Genomic DNA, 23,890 nt, shown 5'->3' on the forward strand with positions numbered 1-23,890 from the left:
AAGATCGGCGTGCTGCTTTATTTCCATGTATCCCATCTTTAAGATAGGCGTGCTGCTTTATTTCCATGTATCCCATCTTTAAGATGGGCGTGCTGCTTTATTTCCATGTATCCCATCTTTAAGATAGGCATGCTGCTTTATTTTCATATATCCCATCTTTAAGATCAGCATGCTGGTTTATTTTCATGTAATTTCAGGTTTTAAAAAAATCAGCCTTGATGAGAAACAGACTTGGCCACCCCAAAGAAATCACTGTGTGCTACAGATGAGCTCCTGCAAATGTGGCTCTTTGCAGCTGCAGAACAGCATAGCAGCGTGTAAATGTGTTGTTTCTTTTTCTGTGTCTGATATGGAAAATGTGACACTTGTCTGTCTGCGTTCATGTTCAACTCCAGAAATGCTTGACATTCTTCTGTGATTTGTTGACATCAGATGAAGGACCCAGACATACAAAACATTTGTTTGACGTTGCATTCTCCTAAATGTGACACTTGTGCTTTGTAAGGTCACAGACTGGGTTTGAAGTTGCTTCTGAGTATGGAGGCTAGAGAACTTATTTGATAAATCTACCAAATGTACCTAATTCTTGGGCTGCAGAAGCCCTTGGGACAGGCAGACTTGTTTTTCATTTCTACTAGAACATGGGGCTTTTAAGGACATTATATCACATGGGATTTTAAAGGAGTTACCTTAAAATAATTATGCACTGAACTTTAGAGATGCTTTTGTACTATTTATATGATTTTCCAAACTCAGGGCTGACTTAATTAAGTTAACCTACTTAGAGGTTTTAGTTATTGTGTACCTCCTTCTTCTTATTGAGGTAATAACCCATAAAACATTTACCTGATTCTGATATCTTCTGTCTTTTTTTATAGCATACAAAGTGCAGCTTGATTTCAGAATATTTAGAAATGAGAACAAAAATTCATTTCTGTAGTAGTAAGGTTTTTAATCTCCAAAGGCCTTGTTAGGTACTACAAAGACATCATAACACTTCAGTTATAAATGAATGAGTCTCCAGACTCATAAAGTTTCAATTATAAAACAATAAAGAATACACACTACAAATTTGGAGTTTCTTTTCCTAGACTCTCAAAACCTATATGTTGGCTGCATAGTCTTTCCTGTAAAAAAATAAGAATAACCAGTATATGCCTTGTGATTTTCAGAAATGCACATGTGAATGCAGTCGACTCTAAGACAAATTGGATATTTAGAAACAATGAAGTTTGAAGACTTCTTAAATTACTCTTGGAGGCAGCATCCCCTAAAAAGAGTAGTTTTCATAATGTATAGCTCTTCACAAACAGAAGCAGAATTTTGAAAGTCTTCTCATTTCATCTATTTTTTTTTAAATCCTGTATCGTCATTTTCAAAAGCAGAAACCAAGCTTTCCAGAGTAGAAGTTTCTTCTTCTTCTTTGTTTGTCTGTTGTCCTACAGCTGGGGAAAATTCTGCGAAGCCCTTTTATGAAGTTTGTTGCACATGCTGCTTCTTTCATCATCTTCCTGGGCCTGCTTGTGTTCAATGCCTCAGACAGATTCGAAGGCATCACCACGCTGCCCAATATCACTGTTATTGACTATCCCAAGCAGATCTTCAGGGTGAAAACCACCCAGTTCACGTGGACAGAGATGCTAATTATGGTCTGGGTTCTCGGTGAGCTTACTATTTTAAATATTCTAATTTCTACAAAAAATAGTGTGTGTGTGTGTGTGTGTGTGTGTGTGTGTGTGTGTGTATGCATATATATGTATATATATGACTGCCTTTTTTTACTTAAAGTGTTATCATGTGATACATGGTGATAACATCATCATTGTAAGATAAGCAGAACAAAATAATTGAGTGATTTGGCAGCTTAATAATACTAAAATGTGGGGCGCCTGGGTGGCTCAGTGGGTTAAAGCCTCTGGCTTCGGCTCAGGTCATGATCTCAGGGTCCTGGGATCGAGCCCCACATCGGGCTCTCTGGTCAGCTCTCAGGTCAGCTTCCCTTTCTCTCTCTCTGCCTGCTTCTCTGCCTGCTTGTGATCTCCGTCAAATAAATAAATAAAATCTTTAAAAAAATAATACTAAAATGTATCCCTTAACACTAAGTAAAAATTTTTATGCATAGCATGAGCCTAATTATGAATACACCACATTTCTAACTTCAATTATTGAGTAATTATTAATTTTATAAAAATGTGACTCACTGATGATGATCAAATATGTCATTGAAATACTTGTGAAATAACCCAGTAGCCATTAACTGATAATTAAAGAACATGTTTTGCTTTTGTTTCAGAGGTTTTTTTAAGGAGAGTTTCCTTAATTGTTACTTTACCTTATAATAGTCCATTTTTTTGCTTTTTTAGATTTTTATTAGCAAAGTGTAGTTGACATGCAGTGTTATATTATGTACAATATCATGATTTGACAAGTCTATATATTACTCACTGCTCCCCACAATAAGTACAGTCTCCATACAACATTATTACAGTATTACTGACCATTCCCAGTGCTGTACTTTTTATCTCCATGACTTATTGATTAACTAGAAGTTTGTACCTCTTAATGTCCTCTTTTTCTCCTATCCCCCCACTGACCTCCCCTCTAGCAGCCACCACTTTGTTCTCTGTATTGAAGAGTGTGTTGTTCTTCATCTTGATTTTTAGATTCTACACAGAAGTGAAATCATATGGTATTTCTCTTTCTCTGACTTCTTTGACTTAGTATATACCCTCTAAGTCCACCCATGTTGTTGGAAATCTGAGATCTCATTTGTTTTTATGGCTGAATTATATTCCTGTGTGGTGTGTGTGTGTGTGTACACATACATATCACAATTTAATTCATCCATTGACCATTAGACACTTAGGCTGCCTTCACATCTTGGCTCACAAGTGTCCATTTTGAATAGCTATGTTAAAATTAAAAACTTTAGGCAATGAGAGAAAAAAAATGGAGGTAGGAACTATTTTATCTATCCATCACTAATGCAGAGTCACTTTTATCTGTTCTCTCCGTTTTCCTAGAGTGTTTTTGGTGTTCTTAGTTCCTGAGTTAATAACATGGTTACTCCCCTCATTCCCTCCTGTGGACTCAACCTGGGTCAAATAATTATTTTATAAATTTTATCTTGAGCTAATACCTTTTTAGAAATTCCACAATGTCTTCCCCTTATATGGTCAGGACAAATGGTTAAATTGGAATATTTTTCCCTCTTCTCCCAGAATAGCATTTTCTGCTTTCAGTTTCTTCACAGTATCCTAGGACCCCTGCTTAAGGGTTCCTTATTTTTCCAGTGATATTCCTCACCTCCCTAGCTTGAAACTAGAAAGAGGAGAGAAGGTAGGGGAATGATGTAAGTGTTCCTGTGTGATTGGGAAAATGATCTTGTTAAAAGTCTACCATAACTTTCTCATTTATGGGTTTGTTTCATCAGTAATTATTGTGGTGTGATAACCATTGAGATTCACAAAGATGAATTTTCTCTTCTCCTCCAAAAGTCTCACAGGGCAAAATCATTTACTTTCCTTCCCTCTTTCCTGCCCATCCCATTTCTGGCACCAGATGTAGAACTCTGTTACTCCAAATTCTATTTCTGACTTAGTAAAGATTTTTCTTCCATGTGATTCTGCCCAGGGTGTCAGGGAGCTGAACAGTAGTGGGTGCTTTGTGGTGCCTCGTATGCTGCTTTATCTATGGAGTATTTTCTAGATGGGAACTGATGGTGGACCAAGTATGAGCTTCTCTGTCTAAGCTGTGAGATATAATCTGTACCTTCCTGTGTGACAGGAATGATGTGGTCTGAGTGTAAGGAGCTCTGGCTGGAAGGACCTAGGGAATATATTTTGCAGTTGTGGAATGTGCTGGACTTCGGGATGCTCTCCATCTTCATTGCTGCTTTCACGGCCAGATTCCTAGCTTTCCTTCAGGCAACAAAAGCACAACAGTATGTGGACAGTTATGTCCAAGAGAGCGACCTCAGTGAAGTTACACTTCCACCGGAGATCCAGTATTTCACTTACGGTAAGTTATTGACTGCAGGGTCCCCATATGAAAGGTCCTCAGGAAAGGTACTGAAACCACATTTTGGAAGGATATGTCCATGTTTAGTATGAGATGTGTGTTGAATGTATATGAGCAGAGGCGAGAGCATGAGCTATGGAACTATATAAAACTGGATTCCTGTGGTGGCTATGACTCTCCCTTGATGTTTGTGACTTTGTTCAAGTTAATTTACTTCTCTGTGCCTCAGTTTTCAAATCTCTACAAAGATGTTGCAGGGTAGGAGGAAATTATCTTTGAGCCCAACAACATAATTACTCGTATATATTCTTAGGGTATGAAACTGTCTTAACTAGGGGGGGAAATAGCTTGATAAACTAATCGAGATGGAAGATGAGTCCCTCAGCATGGTTCAGAGGGGATAAAAGAGTAAAAGGTGTTGCAATGCTGTTCAGATGACGTGAACAAAAACTCAGCAGAGGCAGGAAGTAGGAGCTACAGTGACATAAGAACGTAAGCCCTGGAGAACACGGAGAAATACTGGGGTGATGTCCTGCCCCTCAACGCAAATACCGGGGTGATGTCCTGCCCCTTCCCCTTCCGGTGGAAGGGAATTCACGTCTCACCTTCTCTGTATCATGAAGAGCAGGGAGGCCCCAGCTGACAACCAGGGTGCAAGGATAGTGATTCCATCCTTGCCAGCACAAACCAGGGGTAAATGATGTGAGCCTCCCCTCCCTTGAGGCCAGACTGGGGATGTGTGATTAGCAAATTTTCATGTAGTTTCACAATCTTAAGTCTGGACAGGACTTTAGAAATGTATCGCCTACCCCTTATTTTAATGATAAGGAACCTCGGCATGACACAGAGTTCAGATGTGTTCTGATTTTGAAGAATAATACTTTACAAGTGTAATTAAGGCTTACACTGTGATAAGTACAAGTGACGTGTTAACATTATTGAAGAGTTACTGAGTGCCTGCTCCAAAATATAAAATGTACGTTTCACACATTGTGAAATTTAAACACATTAGCTCTTATTGTCAGCAAACTAGGATTTTTCTAGGCCAAGGAGACCAGATCAAATGAGTAAATGATTACCATTTACAATTAAAGAATTAACTTAAATTGTATTTTTGTGTAATATCCTATTTCAGTAACTTATTTATTTAAATGTCTTCATGTGTATCTAATTGACTATCATCTGGAGGGAAATTTGTGAGTTCAGGATTTACTTCTTATTGTGTGTATGATTTTCATCAAGTACTTAGCCTTTCCAAGTATTGGTTTCTCCATCTCTAAGGAGCGGATAATAATAACACCAAATCCATAGAGTTAAGGGAAAGCACTGTGTCTGGTACACATTAAACACTCAATAAATGTTAATTTTTCTTGTTGAAAATGTCTACAATGTATTCATTCATCTGAGAACAATTTGGTTTGCACACAATTAGCCACATAGTATTTCATTGACCCTTCTGGGAATGAGTATCCCTTAGTCTGTTGTGAACTAAGTGACCTTGAAAGGGGAGGAGTCCTCCTTTAGGATCTATCCCCCAAATTTTTACACCTTAGTAGCGTATTACATTTTCCGGGAACAAGTTGTTTTGCTCAGATACCACACTGACAGCACCATTGTGATTCGATTGACATTCTTACTTCTCATAATACGCCATTTTACTTGCACAAACTGTCAGATGAACTAATTTCCCCATGAAATATGAAAAAGAAGTTTTGTGCCAACTGAGCCTATGGGGTGATGGAATAGCACATCAATAAATCTAGTAACTGAGGGAACAAATTAGTCAAGTCAATTGTTTTGTCATTCTGGACACAGTCTGTGTCTGATGAAGGATTTTAACCTCTTTCTGTATCTTTCGTACTTGATTCTGTTTCTACTCAATGTGAAGCAGGCTTTTTATCTTTACAAGAGTGTTTCCTCTAGTAAAAGATTCCGTGTGAGTGTGGAATTCATATGTTTCTGGTTTAACATGAAAAACAGCGCCTGGGCAGTTAATTAAGTCTAGAGTAGTTTCAACCAAGATTTAAAAAAAAATCTAGGGGCACCTGGGTGGCTCAGTGGGTTAATCCTCTGCCTTCAGCTCAGGTCATGGTCTCAGGGTCCTGGGATTGAGCACCGCATCAGGCTCTCTGCTCAGCAGGGAGCCTGCTTCCTCCTCTCTCTCTGCCTGCCTCTCTGCCTACTTGTGATCTCTGTCTGTCAAATAAATAAATAAACCTTTTTTAAAAATCTACCTAAAAAATAGATATTACTTAAGGTATTTATTTTGCATAGCTAGCAATGAATAAAAAGTTCCATTTCTAATCTCTCTCTCTCTCTCTTTTTCTAGCCAGAGATAAATGGCTCCCTTCTGACCCTCAGATCATATCTGAAGGCCTATATGCTATAGCTGTTGTGCTCAGCTTCTCGCGGATTGCGTATATACTTCCTGCAAATGAGAGCTTTGGCCCCTTGCAGATCTCTCTTGGAAGGACTGTGAAGGACATTTTCAAGTTCATGGTCCTCTTTATTATGGTGTTTCTTGCCTTTATGATTGGCATGTTCATACTGTATTCTTACTACCTTGGAGCTAAAGTAAATGCTGCTTTTACCACGTAAGTAAAATACAAAAAATGTATGATAAAGAGAATTTATAACAAATCCAAATGAAGTGAACACACAATAAATTCAGAAATCCTGATAAAGATGTTTTTAAGGGGAAAAAGAAATCCATTAAAAACAATGCTTATGTGTGATTACATTGCTCCAAAGGCTCGTTTCTTTGAGTTTGGTAAGTGTTCAACCGCGGAATGGAATCAGAATTTGGAAAAATCCTAGACAAAACTGACTATTTTAAGAGAATTGGGCAGCAGATTTTTAATACTGGATGTCTCTTATATTATGTATGACATTAAATTTAGTCTTGTCCTTTTGTAGCCATTACTATTCAAAAAAGAAGCATTGGCTTTTATTTTAATGTATCATTAATCAGTACAGAGTTGAGTAAGAAGAAATTGAAGCTAAATGTTGTACCACTCACTGTAACACTAATATCGCTTCCTTCCTGTGGTCACCCTGGTATCTGCACTGGAGACTCACCTTGCCTGGGAAGTCTTCCTTGATTAAACTTCCTTAGTCATTGTTCCTTGAAGTTCCCTCAGCCTGGAGACATCTAGTTGGGAGATACTCTCACTTACCAGCACTTAGTGGGGCAGGGATGGGGCCCTCCCTTTGTACTGTAGTCATTCCAGGTAGGGAGATCATAAGCCCTCCCTGTCTCCCTTTGTAACCTGTCATGCCACAACTGGAAAGAATCTAGACCTTCAATAAGTTCCCTGTAGACTAAAATAGAATATTAAGCCCCTTCAGGCATCTAAATTGTTTTGAAATGATTTTTTTTTTCAAATAGGTATATAGAGCAAGTCTTAGGGGTAAAAGAGAACTGAAACTCACTTTATTGTAATGAAAAAAAGTGCTGTTCGAACACACTCCGGAAGGGACGGAAAGATCCCACACATGGCCACCCCTTTGAACTCTGTGAGAACTCATTTTATACAACACATTGCTGCCACTGTTTTGTGTGAGGATGTGGCAAGTTGATATGGTGAAAAGGACAGCGGCTGGAAAATCAGGCAGATGCAGACATGGGTGCAGTCTCTGCTGGTTTCTGGCTGTGGCTTTTGGTCCAGTTACTCAATAGTCCTCAGTGTTATTTTCCTTCTTTTTACAATAACCATGATAAGGTTGGAACTGGGTTGTTGTGAGGGTTATATAAAGTCATTGACAGAAAGCCTCTTGCCCACAGTCGGAGCTCAGGAACTGCCCATGTCCTCCCCTTTTCCGCTGTCTGCCTCTTCCCCCACAGAGATTCTCAGGAATCTGTATTCTTAAAGTTAGAAGTGAGAAGGTCTGCCAGAGAGCAAGATGAAGGAATCAGAGAATTGGGGGATCCTGTTACATTCATGGCAAGGAACAGAGAGGTTCTAGTTTTTCTTAGTCTCCTGTTACCGTCTATGCTATAACATCATGCAGGGAAATGTTTTGTGATAGAGAGTAACTGTGTAGAGGTAGGAACCTTTCTATTCAGGCTTCTACTCTCAGTGTCTAGCACACTTTCCAGAACCTAATAGGTGTTCCACCAGCACTTGCTGAATGATGGGATGAATAAACAAACTAGTGCTAAAACCTGTAAATCTACAGAATTGTTATTTAGCATGTGTTATAATTTTTTTTAACTGGACTATTGCCATTAATGTTCCTTTGGAAAAAGGACCGACTTTTTCCAAAGTAATGGAATTCCACATGTCTAATTGTTTAATTTAAGGATTATTTTTGTGATTCACAAAGCAGTAAGTACAACTTGGTTATAGGCCCAAATCAGGCAAATTCAGCTGGCAAAGTTCATTGAGGGGATAAAAGTAGGTAAATAGTCTGGTAGAGGCCTACACGTTCATCACTGTGATGGAAGACTCAGGGAGTAAGTTGTATAAATTAAAGGAAAAGAACAGAAATCTCTCAGTCTGTTGCCTCCTCTTCATTTCCAGTTAAGCAAAACTTTTAGGTGGGTAATATATTCTTGTGGCAAGAAATTCATGGAGTGGTGTCTACAGTGCAAAGCGTGTCCCTTCTTCACCACTGGACCCCAACCTCTTATTTCTCCTTAGTTCACAGAGGCAATGGTTTCTTTTGGATACTTTCAGAGATATTTTATACACAAACAAGACTATAAGTATTTGTAAACCCCTCTCTTTGAGTCAAATGGTAGACTATTTCACTCTTGCTATATCTTATTTTTTTACTTAATACATCTCAGATATCGTTTTATAGAAACACATGTAAATAGATCTGTCTCATTTTCCCAGTGGCCGCATACCATCCATCATATAGATGCCAGAATTTTTTACCCTCCCCGCCATTGATGGGTATGTAGGTGGTTTTCATTCTTCCCTGCTGCCATGGTGCAGGGAATATGGTTTGTTTGGGGTTTTGTTTGTTTGGTTTTTTTTAAGCGAGTATATGATCTTAATCCTGGCCTTGTTCTACTCCAGAAAACCTGATTTAAATGTCTAAACCACTTACCAAATCAACCCCCAAATTTCCATCCTTCTAGAAGAAAAGAAGGGGTCTTGTGGCATGACATCAGATTTCCTCTGCTGAGTTCAGAGACATTTCACTTGATGATAACTTCTAGAAAAGCATTGGCATTACTTAATCACAAACTCCTAAAAACCCGAGAGAATAATTTCTATTAAATACTATGATACAATAATTATACTCATGGTGTTTATTATGATGATATTTAATGATGGCATTTTTACCTCTGTATAGAATTTAAACCCTATCAGGTTTCTCTTTTGGCTTTTCATACTGAAAACTGTCAGTTTATTTACTGTGTACCTTATTCTCTCAACAGTGTAGAAGAAAGTTTCAAGACTTTGTTTTGGTCGATATTTGGGTTGTCTGAAGTCACTTCCGTTGTGCTCAAATACGATCACAAATTCATAGAGAATATTGGATACGTTCTTTATGGAATATACAATGTAACTATGGTGGTCGTTTTACTCAACATGTTAATTGCTATGATTAATAGCTCATATCAAGAAATTGAGGTAAACCTGCTTTCTATCCATGGTGTCTATTCTTGCCATCCCATTCTAATAGTATCCTACATCTGTTTCTGTGCCCTATGGTGGATTTCCAGCTCCTCTAAATTAAGATGCTTATACCCAAGCAGAGGGAGCCAGGACCCTTCCCTGCATTTTCTTCCTGGGTAGATAGGCTCACAGCCTCCAGTGTCTTCTAAGAACACAAAAGGGGTCCCCCTGAACTTACCATCACTCTGCCTCCTCTCAGAGTACATTTCAAAATTTTGAAATTAGGGGCTACAACTATTGGCTATTGGCTATAGGGGAATTTTTCTCTCCTAGACTAACCAGGCAACCATCTGAAAGATCTCAGTAGGGGAATTACTAGATGTCTGACAAAGCCAGATGATGTTCTATATCCGGTCAGAATTTTTAGTATTCTAGAAGTCACTCTACTTGTTTTGGATTAGGCTTGGTTTGGTACCTTCCTTCATTATTGTGTGTGTTTTCCATGTCCTCCAGATTTGTGTTCAATATCTCTTTAGTGCTTTGCTGTTTGTTAAATGCATTGAGACTGTGTGTGTTTTAGAGACACATAAAATGGTATCTCAAAGTAGAAGTTAGGTCCCCCAGAAATGAAAACTGTGGGACCCTGAGTATCTGTTTGTGGTAACAGCAGTCTGGGCAGTGTGAGATAAGCAAGCCAACTTCTCCCACCTTTGAACCCCTTCCTCTTCATTTCTTCTCTCCATCACCATGGTCCAGGACTGAGAATAAAAGGGATATTTTCTCCTTCTGTTGGTGCCGTTGGTCACACTGCTCTGAAGAATGAAGGGGTAGACCAGACAGAGTGGTGGGCAGCAAGCCAGGGCTTATGGAGTGATAGTGAAGTGGAAGTAAGAGACTCTCGAGGAGGGAGGGGATCCAAGAGGGTGACCACCAGAGTTTCTAAGTTTAGGGGTTTTTATGGTCTTGTTGAGACAGGCTGTTGTAATCTGATCAACCCTCCCTGTGCCTGTCACCCAAACAGGTTTTTGTCACCAATCACATGGGTCGGTGAAGGGCTCCTTCCAGGGTGGTGTAAAATCCTTTTAAGGGTAGTTTTCTCTTAGGGTGGGGCTCCTTCTCCTTCCCTGCCTGCCTTCCAGCTATGCTTCATCGAAAGGACAAACAAGATAGGAATAGGTCACTGAGGGCCTCATATGACATTTGAGGACAGATGGCTGACACATAACCTCCGAAGTGCAATTCAGCTTAGTGCTTTTTTCTTTTTTTCTTTTGCTCTTGAAGCGTGTTATGGTCTGTCTACAGCCTGCCTTGGATGGGTCTAGATGAGGGGGGAGGCCAGTTGAAGAGTGGGGAAGTCCTGTTGAATATGTGGAATTGGCAGGGGTGGGAAGGGAGGGAGGAGTTAATCTTTTTGTCCTTCCTTGACCTTGAATTTTTGTCCTTCCTTGACCTTGAATTTTTCTAGCATTTTTGCTTTATCTTTGGCTGGGGAACAGGACATTCTGGTTCAGTTTCACTGGGTAGAGACAGAGGCATATGGAAGAGAAAAATGAAAATATTCTTAGCGGTGCTAAGAATATATGTAGGCCAATAGAGGTTATATGCAGACAAATGTATATAAGTCACTTTTCTATTTCAATAGTGTAATTTAGCTTCCTTGTATGATCCTACTGAAATCAATTACTGGAATATTTTGTTTTTAAAATTGAAGCGGGAGAACGAGTTTCTTGTCTCACAGAGTGGAAGAATGAACCTCTCGGACAAAGGAGAGTGAGGAAATTGATAGAAGTTTATTAAGCAAGGATGGAGAAAAAGCTCTCAGGAGTGAGAGGGGTCCTGACAGTGTTGCCACTGAGGGCTTTGAGGGTTAGTCTTTTATTGAACTTCTCTACTGATAGCACCACTGAGTAAGGATTAGTGACAACACCTGTAATGGCTTTACTTCCTCTTTAGGGTCCAGTAATTCTTTATTGGAACTGTTGTAGCTATCTAACAAGATTCCACTTCTGACACCTAGGGAGGCTAGTCTGGTTGGTTCCCTTCTCTCTGGTTTCCTTACACCTTTACATTTGGGAGATTTCTGTGAGCCTGATCCCATAGTCCCCCCCCCCCCCCATCACCTATGTACCCCTACCTAGCCCTGCCTGTCCCTTACCCAAAACGAATCATTATTTCTTTTCTGTTTTTATGACACAGGATGACAGTGACGTAGAATGGAAGTTTGCCCGTTCAAAACTTTGGTTATCTTATTTTGATGATGGAAAAACATTACCTCCACCTTTCAGTCTAGTTCCTAGTCCGAAGTCATTTGTTTATTTCGTCATGCGGATCATTAACTTTTCCAAATGCAGGAGGAGCCGGCTACAGAAGGATATAGAAATGGGAATGGGTAACTCCAAGTCCAGGGTAGGTATCCAAAACTCACCAAGACCTGAGGATGACTGTTCTGTCTTTCTCCTTGTCTTTGATGTTTGTTCAGTAATTTTTACGTGTGAACTTAGAAGATGTTGAAAGTTACTGTTCGTTCCATAGTCTTTCACAGGCTAAGACTTACTATCTTCATAATGTTTCAAGAAGTCACTTAGTCTGTATCTTGCTTTTGGTCAGAATTTCATGCAAAGTACCAGATTAAAAACAAAAACACCTTTTTAACTTGTTAAAAGTAAACAGAAGAGTTATTGTGGGGAAACGCTTTGGTTTTCTTGTGTTCCATGCCTCTCACCTGTTATTCTGATGTTAAATAGTTTTAATCTCACATTTTCCTCTTGGCTGTATGCATAGTTTACAGCCACCATATTCTTATTTGTAGAAACTCTTGATTGGGCTAAGTAATCTTTTTTTTTTCTTCACTATCATAAAATTGACACAAACCTAAGAGCACCCTCAAATATTAACCATAAATACCATTTTTATAAATAATGAAGAATGGTTTGTCCAAAAGTTGTCCCAGTTAAGTCATAGTTGAATTTTAGATTGAGTCAAACTCTGATTTTAACAAAGATGAGCTTTATGATAGTACTTTATAATCATGAGCTTAATTTTCAGAGGTAGAATTGGTAGGGGAGGCAAATGATGTGAGCAGGACCTCAAATAACAGGGAGCAAGACATAGAGGAGAAAATGTGTGGAGTTAAAACAGCGGTTTTGCCTTAAGTTGTGAAAGTGGTATGTAGTTGTAATACCCTGGGAGCCCACCAGATGGCAGCGTTACCTCCATAAAGTACAGGCCGGTTGAGGAGAGAGAGGTAGGTACTTGCTCTCAGTTGAAGTCGGTGAAAAAGACCGAAATCACTGCAATTTAACTTCTCACTTTAAAAAAACAGATGTGCATTTCCAAGATTTGTAATACCCCGGCATCTTACTCTTTAAGCCTTTGAAACCTTTTTAAATTTTACTTGGATGTGGACTCTAAGGCTGTTAAGTTCCGGGGCACTAATTTGACTGTACCATCCCATGATTTCAAATAGTAGCTCACATGTACACGGTGAGAAGCAGTACAATGTAAAGAGGAGCGCCTCTGCGTTAGACCCGGATTTGAATTTGGGGTCTTAAAGGCTTCCTAGCAAGTACGTGCAGAAGTCGTTTCATCACGCTGAAGCTTAACTGTCTCATCTGAAAGTGAGAAAACTCTGTAGGGTTAATGTGAGGGTGATTTGAGGTGTACACAGTTCCAGCCTCAACAAATATCAGTGCCCTTCCTCATTCACAGTTTACAAAGTGCTTTGCTGTACACTTGAGCCTCATGCAACACTGTGAGGTAGGTATTATTATTATTCCCGTTTTATAGATAAGACCCCTGAAACCATTAAAGTAGTGCACTTTACGCAAGGTCGGGGAGCTAGCCAGTGGCGGGGTAGGTGTGGAATCCAACTTTCCCAGCGTCAGATATCTAGCTCATTCTACTGCACGGGTCGCATTGCACTCAGCACCTGCTGCTCTGACTTGGTTACTGGCCCATTTCCCCCTCCCAACCCCCCCTCAATACATCTTGAAGTTGTCTTTCTGGAGAAGACTGATTTCACTGACTTCATTCCTGGGAGTGCCACAGTGTAAAAGGGGGGAAATTCCCTCAGGTCAAGAGTGCGCATTCAGGTGGCTTGTGCCTGCCTCGGCCCCTGTAAGGGAAATGCCTCGCACAAAGGAACGTGAGGGGAGCAGATGTGCTTCATTTGGGGTGTCTTCGCCTGCCTGTATTGCACCATTGGCAGAAAGAATAGCTTTTTTCAGAGAAGTTGCCGGAAGTGTGAAAAAAGTTGAGCACTGATCTCTCAGAAGCTATGAGCCTTGGCTTCCCTGTCTCCCCGGATCTGGTTTAAAACAGTCATTTTGCTTGAATTTTTAAAATTATGCAGGAAAATGTTTAAATCTCTTTAATATTATTAATACCATGAATATTAATACTCTCTGTGTACTGACTTAAGTAAAACTTTGGAGAAATTACATGTCTCTGTTATTCTTTTTTAGAAGAGAGGAAGGAGCCTGGAGAAATCCTTTGTCCTAACCACTAGAACTAATCTCAGTCAACAGTCAGATACTGACCTCCAGTGGCCAAGAGGAGAATTAATTTTATTAGCCCAGGTTTTCTCTTGGCTTTGTGCCACTTCCTTCCTCTTAGCATCCCAAACGTTCCTGAGTTATGATGCTAGGAAGTCAGGTGATGATGGGGCGAATACATATTTTTGCACGGGGGGCCCTGCCTTTGAATCATACCTTATCGGTAGCAGCTTTCCCAAGAGTTAAGAGGTGGGTCCCGCTCACATACGTGAAGAGTAGCCAGTAACAGTGTGCTCCTCTTACTCTCTCCTTCTACCCTTCTACCCACTCTGAAGTTAAACCTGAAGAGAAAAGAGAACCAAAATTCTTTAAGCTTATTCTATTCAAAGTTGTGAATCTAAATCAGTATAAGGCCATGATCCTAGGAAGACGTGTTATTTTGGCTCATATTTTAGGGTTATAAAATATTGAATGATATCTTTTGAACTTGTAGTGTGTTTCTGTTCAAGTGTAGGAGACAAATACAGGCTCAGGAGCAGACAGTTGCTTCTAGGCATCTTTGCCTTCTAGATGCCATGAATACATTTTGATAATTATGTTTAGTATGAGCCAGATTTGTGGGGTTTTTATACTTTATTTATTTGACAGAGAGAGAGCGAGAGAGGGAATACAAGCAGGGTGAGTAGGAGAGGGAGAAGTAGGCTTCCTGCTGAGCACAGAAGCTATTGTGGGCCTTGATCCCTGAACCCTGGGATCACAACCTGAGCCAAAGGCAGGTGCTTAACAGACTGAGCCACCCAGGCACCCCTGTGAGCCAGATTTTAAAATACGTTTTCAGTTCTACTACAGTACACCTTGTGAACATCTTGATAAGTGTGAGCATGTTGCTCATGTGAATTTTTACCATTGGAAATATATTAAATCACTTATGAAATTTGACTTCCACAAAATGTTCCTTGGAAGTGTTGACTCCAGAAATGTTATTGAGGAGAATATAGTAGATTATATTTTTTATTTCCCAATGAATGTATTCTAATTTACTAGGTTAATTGTATTTTTTCCTAGTTAAACCTCTTCACTCAGTCTAACTCAAGAGTTTTTGAATCACACAGTTTTAACAGCATTCTCAACCAGCCAACACGTTATCAGGTAAGCATTCAATAGATGCTTCTCTTTACCTGTCTGTAATTCCATATATGTGTGTGCGTGTGTAGTGAGTAGAATTGTGTTCTGATGTATTATGAGGATAGAACAGAACAGAAAAAAAATAGTGTGTTAGTTGGACAGGGCTTTAGAAATCAGAGTCCGGGTCCTCATTTTTTTGGTTGAGGAAGAAGAGTTCTTTGTAATATTAAAAGCAAAGTGTTGCCGCAGTTTGCAAAGAACACCTTCAAATACCTTGAGCTGGAAAAGCAGTGAAAGATATGATATATTGGGAAAATAAAGCTCTCACAGTATGGAAACCTGATACACATCTCCAGGTAATCCATTTTCCCCATGGATTCTTAGGTTATATTGTTTCATCAGTACTACTTTAAAATGTGTTTTGCATTTTGATATTAGATTTGACATTTGAATGCTAAATTCCTACTCAGAAGGAGTTGTAGCTTTTTACTTTCCATCTGATTCATCATTTTGACTGTCAAATCTATAGATTTCTGATGTGTACCAGATCACAAGAATGAGGATCCAGGAATTTGTAATGCATGGCGATGTCAGTTAATGGGTACAGTTTTGTATCGTTTTCTTGAAGCAGCACATTCTGCAAAATTGCTTGTCAAAGACTTTTTAATGGTTACCTTTTATCCCATGATATGGTTATTTTAATATGCCAGTGTTCTATTAATGGAAATAGAGGATATGGCCAATATTTAGCTATTACAAGCAACACTGTAATAAGTAACCTTGTATATATGACATTTGAAATATGTGCAAATCTGTGAAATTGGTATCTAAACATTTTTTTAGTTATCAAATTGATTTTGATGGACCTTGTGCCAATTTATACTCTGTATTCTTACAGTAAATGTATGAGAGAGCCTATTTCTTCCTAAATGTACTAGCAGTGTATTACCAGAGGTTTTTTTAATCTTTGCCAAATAGATGGGTGAATATGGTATCACAGTGTAGTTTTATTTGGCATCCTTTGTGATGACCGAACTTGACCATCTTGTTATGTTTAGTGTTCCTTATGTTTGAGATCCTATGTATTTACTTTTCTTGATGGGCTTTTTGTTATAAATTAAGAGGAATTCTTTTGGAAAATTGGCCCTTTTCCTGTGATATGAGTTGAAAAAAATTTTTTTCTGTTTGCTTTGTGTTTTTTAAATATTTTTTCCTGGGGTGGCTCAGTTGCTTAAGATGCTACCTTCAGATCAGGTCATGATCCCAGGGTCCTGGGATGGAACCCTGCATTGGCTCGGCAGGGAGCCTGCTTCTCCCTCTGACTGCCACTCCCTCTGCTTATACTCTCTCTCTCTGTGTGTGTGTCAAATAAATAAATAAAATCTTTTAAAAAATATATTTTCCCCAACTTTCTGATTTTTGTATAGTCAGCTCCACAAACTTTTTATGGCTTTAGATTTTGTATCCTGTTTAGAAAGGTCTTTCCCCCTGTAAGAATACTTAAGACATTTTTTACACACATTTTCTTTAGTACTTATGGTGTCAACTTTTATATGAAAATCTTTGACCCATGTAGAATATATTTTGATGCAAAGTATGAGTTGGGGTATCCAGATTTATTTTTTTCCAGATGATTATATAGCTGAATATATTAGTTATCTTTTTATTGATTTTTTTAAAAGATTTTATTTATTTGCTTGTCAGAGAAAAAGCGCATGTGCACAAGCAGGGGGAGTGGCAGGCAGAGGGAGAAGCAGGCTCCCCGCTGAGCAAGGAACCCAATGCAGGACTTGATCCCAGGGTCTTGGGATCATGACCTGAGCCAAAGGCAGATGCTTGACCAAATGAGCCACCCAGGCGTCCCTTTAGTGACTTGAAATATCACCCTTATCCCTTACTAAATTTCTTTATCTCCTTAGATTTATTTCTATGCTTTCCATATGTGATAGAACCATATTATTTTAATTATTATAGCTTAGAATAAAAGTCAAACAAAATATATAGACAAAAACACATACATATGCATGTTCTTGAAGACTTATTTTACATAATATTATGGCTATTCTTTCTTGTTTATATTTATATTGAACTTTAGAGTCAGCTTGTGTAGTTTGCAAAATATTCTATTGGTATTTTTATTGTGATTGTATTAACTTAAGTAAAATTGACATCTTTATAATGTTCTGACTTCCTTTTCAAGAACATGATACGTCTTTCCATTTATTCAGATCTTCATATGTGTACTCAGTATCATAAAGTATCCTCTTATCATTCATATTAATTAGGATTAAGTTTGGCGCAAACCACACAAAACCACCAAATACCATCCACTAAGTAATTTAAAAAAAAAAACAGAAATTTATTTCTCTTCACCTATTCAAAAAGTCAGGAGGGGTCATTTCCAGGGCTGGTATAGTACCTACCAATGTCAGGGACCAAGGCTCTTGGATCATATAAATTCTGTCATGACTGGATTTCAGTTTAATGTGCTCTCATGGTCCAGGAAAGCTATTGGAGCTCTAGCTCTTATGTATGCATTCCAGAATATATTTAGAAGGTGATAGGGAGAAAGATAATCCTCCATTCTGTAAGGATCTTCTGTAAAACTGTACAACCTACCTGCAATGGAGGGTGGGAAATAAAGTCATAATTCCTAGTGACTATTTGCCAACCTAAAAACCCAGGGAAAAGAATTGGCAGTCTCTGCTGAAATGAATAATATTACTTGTCTTGGTGCTTATCCTTATGTCTTTACACATACTTCTATCTCTGTTACTTGATTTATAAGTTGCAAGTTTTCACTTTTGATCCTCCAGCTCTAAAACATGAGAAAATCAATGTGTTTATTTTATCTTCCATCATTTCCCCCCTTCTCCCAGATTTTGTTGATTAAATCATTAGAACTTGCCAAGGAGGAGGAGAAAAAAACTTTTCTCTACCCATTATGTTCTGTCACTGGGGCAATTAAACTGACAAAGAGGGTGCCTGGGTGGCTCAGTGGTTTAAGCCTCTGCCTTCGGCTCAGGTCCTGGGATCGGGTCCCGCATCGGGCTCTCTGCTTGGCGGGGAGCCTGCTTCCTCCTCTCTCTCTCTCTCTGCTTGCCTCTCTGCCTATTTGTGATCTCTCTCTGTCAAATAAAATCTTTTAAAATCTTTAAAAAAAATAAAAAAATAAACTGAGAAAGACAGATTAATAGGAGAAGAAAACCCACAGTTTATTTACACACACAAAGTGTACATGCACTGGAGAACTCAGTGGTAAGTAACTCAAGAGGGTAGTTTGAATTTGGAGCTTATATACCATCTTATCAAAGGGTAGTAAATTTGGGGAGACGTGACAAGACAGGAAAAGAGGTTTGCGTTCCCAGGGGGAGTAAGTTGCAGGAGGGTAATATTTGAGAAAGTCAGTGGATGATTAGGATTCGTTTATTAAGATTTGATTGTGCAGCTTCATCTCAGTGCCAATTCTCTGTCTCCAGTGATGATGGTTGTTTTAATTCCTCCTGATAAAGGATAAGAGAGAGGCAAGATCTTCACAAAGGGAAGTTTATGTCTTGCTTTTAGACAGATAGGAGAAGGGCAGTGAGCTCTTTCTGTGTTTTCTGCTTCTTAATTGACTTCAGCTTGAAGTAATCCTCATGCCAAAGTGCTGTATATTGGGGTGACATGTTCTGATCCCTTTCACTACCTGGTCAGGATTATGACCTACATTTGTTTTCATTTTAGTTCCACAGAGTCCAAACTCACCAGTGATCATTTTGCCATAAATTTGGTTTATGGGCTGAAGTTTGTCTTCCTTTAGTTTCTTCAAAAAGAGCTCATGGGAACTATGTTCTCTGAGTTATTTCACATGCTAAACTATCTTCTATATATTTACATTGACTTGCTCTACAATTTTTTGATATGACTTTACTTTCTTAATGTATTGGTAAACTGCTCCACTGCTTCTAGAATGAAATGCTAATGTGGAAAGATTCAAAGCTGGATTGCTTTTCTTATATGGTTGACCTGAGATTTTTATTTAAATGCCCAAATTTTCTTTGTTTATTTCTTAAATCCAGTAACTTGCCATTGTTTATTCTGTAGGTGAATCTGCATGGATTTTTTTCTGGCACAAAGTATGACTCTTAAATCCATACATTGAAGTCTTCTTTTATTTCTGAATAATTTTCTTAAATTATATCTTGAAATATTTTTTTCTGTTCCTCTTTTTGAGTTATCTTCTTTAAAGATACCAAGTTAGATGACTGCTGAATCTTCTTTGCCTATCTCCATAGCTACCATTTTTACTCTATTTCACTTGAATTTCTCATCCATTTCTCCTTTTTTGGCTCCTTTTTTCTCATACTGTATCTTTTTTGGGGTCTGTCTTCATATGTGCTACTTCAAATTCAACTTTCATTTCTGTGATGGTTTTATTTTTTTCTTTCTCCTCTTCTTGAGATTTTCAAGTTTATATATCACTTCCTTTTTTTAAAAAAAGATTTTATTTATTTATTTGACAGAGAGAGATCACAAGTAGATAGACAAGCAGAGAGAGAGAGAGGGAACCAGGCTCCCTGCTAAGCAGAGAGCCCGATGCGGGACTCGATCCCAGGACCCTGAGATCATGACCTGAGCCGAAGGCAGTGGCTTAACCCACTGAGCCACCCAGGCGCCCTATCACTTCCTTTTTTTGGCTCACCTTATTTTCCTTGATCTCTTTGTGCTCTTATTTTAAAGACATGATTGGCTCATACATACTTTTTAATATCTTTAAATGATGGCATCATGTATTTTCATCTTTTCTTTAACATGATACTGGTGAGTTTTCTCTATTTGCTGTTTCTTTTATTCTTTTTTTCTTGGGCTATCTTCATACTAGACTTTGTGTAGATTCCTTACTGATTATCACTTGGTTTTGAACAAAGTGAGTTCTTGAACCAGCTGCTTTCAGGAGGTTGGAGTGGTGTTGGAGAATTCCAGATGCTTTTTCTCAGCTAATGGGATTTTCCCTTAGGCACAGGATTGTATATGTTTACTTCTTCTCCATGTTTCCCTGTCAGAAAATAGCATTTAAGGACTAGTCAGACATTCCCTCTCAACCTCGCTGAATTCTTCTAGAAAATATGGCTTTCCTTGATAATTTCTTCTTCCCTTTTCTATTCTAAGCTTCTCTAGATTTTGTATCAGAAAGTCAAGGGAAGTTCTCAGCCATGAATATCTGCCCTTGTCATTTCCTTACACTCCCACTTGATCTTTTCATATAACCTTTCTAAAAAAGAATATGGATGTCTCTAAGTTTCGTCAAAGGACCTTGTCTTTCTGTTTCTTATTCTCCTTGTTGCTTTTGAATGACTTAGAAGCGGGGGAAATTCCCAAGTTTACTGTCAAATTCAAACTTCTTGTGGTCTGCAAATTGTTATGCTTCTATAAACTCCGAGAAAAAAAGTTTTGATCAGCTATCAAACTTCACATGCCAATCAAACTTCATATAAATGCCTTGACTTTAAAGTCTCTTTATTATGAACTCCACAAATGATAACAATTGGTTTAGTTGTTATCGATATTTTTTAGGCAGTGTATTTTAATATATGACTTGCCTTAAAGAAATCCTAGATCCTAATCTGCTAAATGGGGATCATTTCCTTCAAAGTGGTAACCTTTTGGGGTACACCAATGCTAATGGTGCTACCACAGCTTAGAATATTTTTAGAATATCTCTAAGAATTACTTTTATACTTAGTTCATAGGATACACAAAAATACTTTATTCTCATTACTAAACTCAGATAATTATTCACATTATTAACTGAGTCAATGCCATATTGACTTTACATTTTTTTCAAAAATAGTCACATCCATCTTCAAAAAACAGATGACTATCACCAATTGATTTTACCACCCTATGCGTTTTAGATCTAAATGAGTATTTCCTCGCCAATTACCTCAAAAGCAGAGAGATTTGAATGTGTCTCAAAGTACAATAGAGGAAGAGTTTCCAAAATTCTTTGAATGTTGACAGTATTATGTATATTAACACCAATTAATAGTATGCTGAGATCATTTTTGTTATGTTTGTACAGATTTTTTTTTTTCCAGAACTAAGGATGAGCTTTCCGAAAACATAAGGTCTTGGAGGGATGGCCTTGATTGAATTCTGTTCATGAACACCTGTGTTAGTTCAAGTTAAACGTACACAGATATGCTAAGGTGACCTTAAGAAATGGGAAGTTTTTCTAAGGCTTCACAGAGGCAAGGCTGTAGGTTCTTGGGTCCTGTTATCTCTGGTGTCTTTGGCAGCAGCTCTGCTTTAACCAGCTTCTTTGACTTGGGGACAACTTTGGCCCAGGTAGTATCAGGCTGTCTTTGGCCTACATGGTAGTCCCTGACCTAATCCATGAAGGTTAACATAGGTGGCTTGGTTTTACTGGAAAGCACATGGCAGTTTTTCTCTAAAGGAAGCAATATGACACATTCATATTAAGCTTCACTCACAGTGAGTTTGAGGGCACATTTAAGACTCCGACTATTCGGAATGGTCCTTCATTATAAGGATATAAAGTTACAGTCCTTTCCTTCAAGGATCTATGTTTCCCTGGAATGGAAAGGTGGGGTTGAGTTGGGAAGGAAGGGAAGGGCAGAAAAAAGTAGATGAACGTCACACAACGTTTGTGGCTATGTGGTATAGGTGAAACATAAAGAAATAGTGTGAGAACCTAGGGATACCAAGAGGAGAGGAATATTTGAAAACTGATCAAGTAGAAGAAGTGATTTTCTTCTCTTGTTTCTCTAAAGGACAGAACTTGGACTAGTGATTAGAAGGTACAATGAAGCAGATTTGGTGCAATACAAAAGAATTGTTTTTAAGCTGCTACAGTTGTCTAAAAATAGATTAAATCAGCTGTCCGGAAAGTGTTTTAGGCTCTGAATCACAGCTGTTTGCTCAGAGGCTGGGCAATGGTGATGGGTCAGGCCGTCTCAAAGTGAGTGGTATGAAAATACGAAAAACATGTGACTTCCAAGGTCCCTTCCCTCTCTAAAATTTTACTCGTTACTTTTGAGTTCTTTATGTTTGTTTCTTTTTTAATTTTTTTTTCAGTGTTCCAAAATTCATTGTTTATGCACCACACCCAGTGCTCCATGCAATATGTACCCTCCATAATACCTACCACCAGGCTCACCCAACCCCCATCCCCTTCCCCTCCAAAACCCTCAGTTTGTTTCTCAGAGTCCACAGTCTCTCATGCTTCATCTCCCCCTCCAGTTTCCCCCAACTCACTTCTCCTCTCCATCTCCCAGTGAGTCTTGCCTTATAGTCATACTTTAAAGATTGCTACTATCCCTATTACAGAACTCCTGATAACAGTTCAATTTGGCTTCTCTGTAAGATTAAATGAGAAAATGAAGGTAAAAGTACTTGAGAGAATGTTTCACAGTTGTTACTTGAATTTGAATCAGTGAAAAATAAACAAGTGAGAAGAAAAGCTTTGATGTCTTTTGGGAATGAAGAGCATATCTATATATCCAACCACCCACATTTCATTCCTTTTCCCAGTCTTAATAGAGAGTTGAGAAAGGAACTCAGATTTATTTGCAAGAGATAATGTTTAAGGTAACTACTATCTAGGCTTTCCATACCCTTGATAGAGAAAATCCATAGTCAACTCTACAAAAGTCACAATGTCCACCTTAAAGAGTGATTCACAGGATCATATCAAGAAATTTGGGTAGTTCCTGAAGGTATGTGAACTGTGGAATTAATCTATAGACTTCTCTATTCCTTTAGTTTTCTATTCCATTAGTTAGTAACTTGACCAAGAAGGGAAAATGATGAACCTGTTATTGGTCAACTTAGTTATTGGGACTGGCTTTGGTTAAGGAATCAGTTGAAAATTTAAAGATAATATTTATAATGGTAATTTTACGTGTCACATATGTTTTATGATCTTTGCCTATATAACCATCATTATTAAGATTGGTTAATCAAGATTTGTTTTACAGAAGCATACATGATAATGAGAGCATAATAATTATGTTAATTGAGCACCTACTGTGTAATTTACCTATATTATCTCTTTTACAATGTATATTGTAACATTTCCAGTACGCAATTTAAGTTGCCAAGGTTCCACAGCTTATAAATAATGGAGTCACAACTCAAACCCAGGCAATTTGCTCGTACAGCCCACTTTTTTAACTGCTTACACAAGACTACCTCAGGTTCATCAGACAAGCCACCTAATAGAATGGAAATGGCCAACCTTTGCCCCTTCTCTGAATTGTACATAATTTTGGAATTCACATGAATTATTTTTCCAACATGAACTGAGGGATGGACTGTTGCCAGGTAGTGCCACATGTGGAGAAACTGAGTTCAATCCAACATCAGGTATCTTCTTGCCTTGTAGAGAAGGTCAAATTTAGTATGGTGGTAGATATAAATATATTTAAACTGTAAATATTAAGATAAAAAGCTTTTTTTTAAATGAGAATTTTTATGGGATACATGGAAAACCTAAAACACCCAATGTTGAAGGGAAAAAAATTTAAACCTGTAACCATAATTTTCCCTATAGGTCAAAGATGAATGTATCTACCTGCAGTGAAAGAATTAATCTGAGTGACTCTGTACAGGTGTTTCTAGGGAACCTGTACTCTATTTGAATTTTTAAAACATTTTATTTTCCTATCTTCTTCC

The 23,890-nt window shown here is 38.3% G+C and overlaps 1 protein-coding gene across 4 annotated transcripts in view; it reads left to right on the forward strand.

Moving 5' to 3' along the window:
- TRPC3 (transient receptor potential cation channel subfamily C member 3) overlaps nucleotides 1-23,890 on the forward strand; it is a 72,159-nt gene that overhangs the window by 38,314 nt on the left and 9,955 nt on the right. For 2 of the 4 annotated variants that reach the window (XM_045997186.1, XM_045997185.1), the window contains exons 5-10: nucleotides 1,446-1,662; nucleotides 3,787-4,020; nucleotides 6,350-6,614; nucleotides 9,413-9,608; nucleotides 11,790-11,999; nucleotides 15,152-15,235. In XM_045997186.1, the coding sequence (XP_045853142.1) occupies nucleotides 1,446-1,662; nucleotides 3,787-4,020; nucleotides 6,350-6,614; nucleotides 9,413-9,608; nucleotides 11,790-11,999; nucleotides 15,152-15,235 (1,206 nt within the window). The remainder of the gene's footprint in view (nucleotides 1-1,445; nucleotides 1,663-3,786; nucleotides 4,021-6,349; nucleotides 6,615-9,412; nucleotides 9,609-11,789; nucleotides 12,000-15,151; nucleotides 15,236-23,890) is intronic. The other 2 variants (XM_045997183.1, XM_045997184.1) reach the window with 1 other exon arrangement.

Source organism: Meles meles, chromosome 2 (assembly GCF_922984935.1).
Source record: "Meles meles chromosome 2, mMelMel3.1 paternal haplotype, whole genome shotgun sequence".
Classification (NCBI taxonomy): Eukaryota; Metazoa; Chordata; class Mammalia; order Carnivora; family Mustelidae; genus Meles; species Meles meles.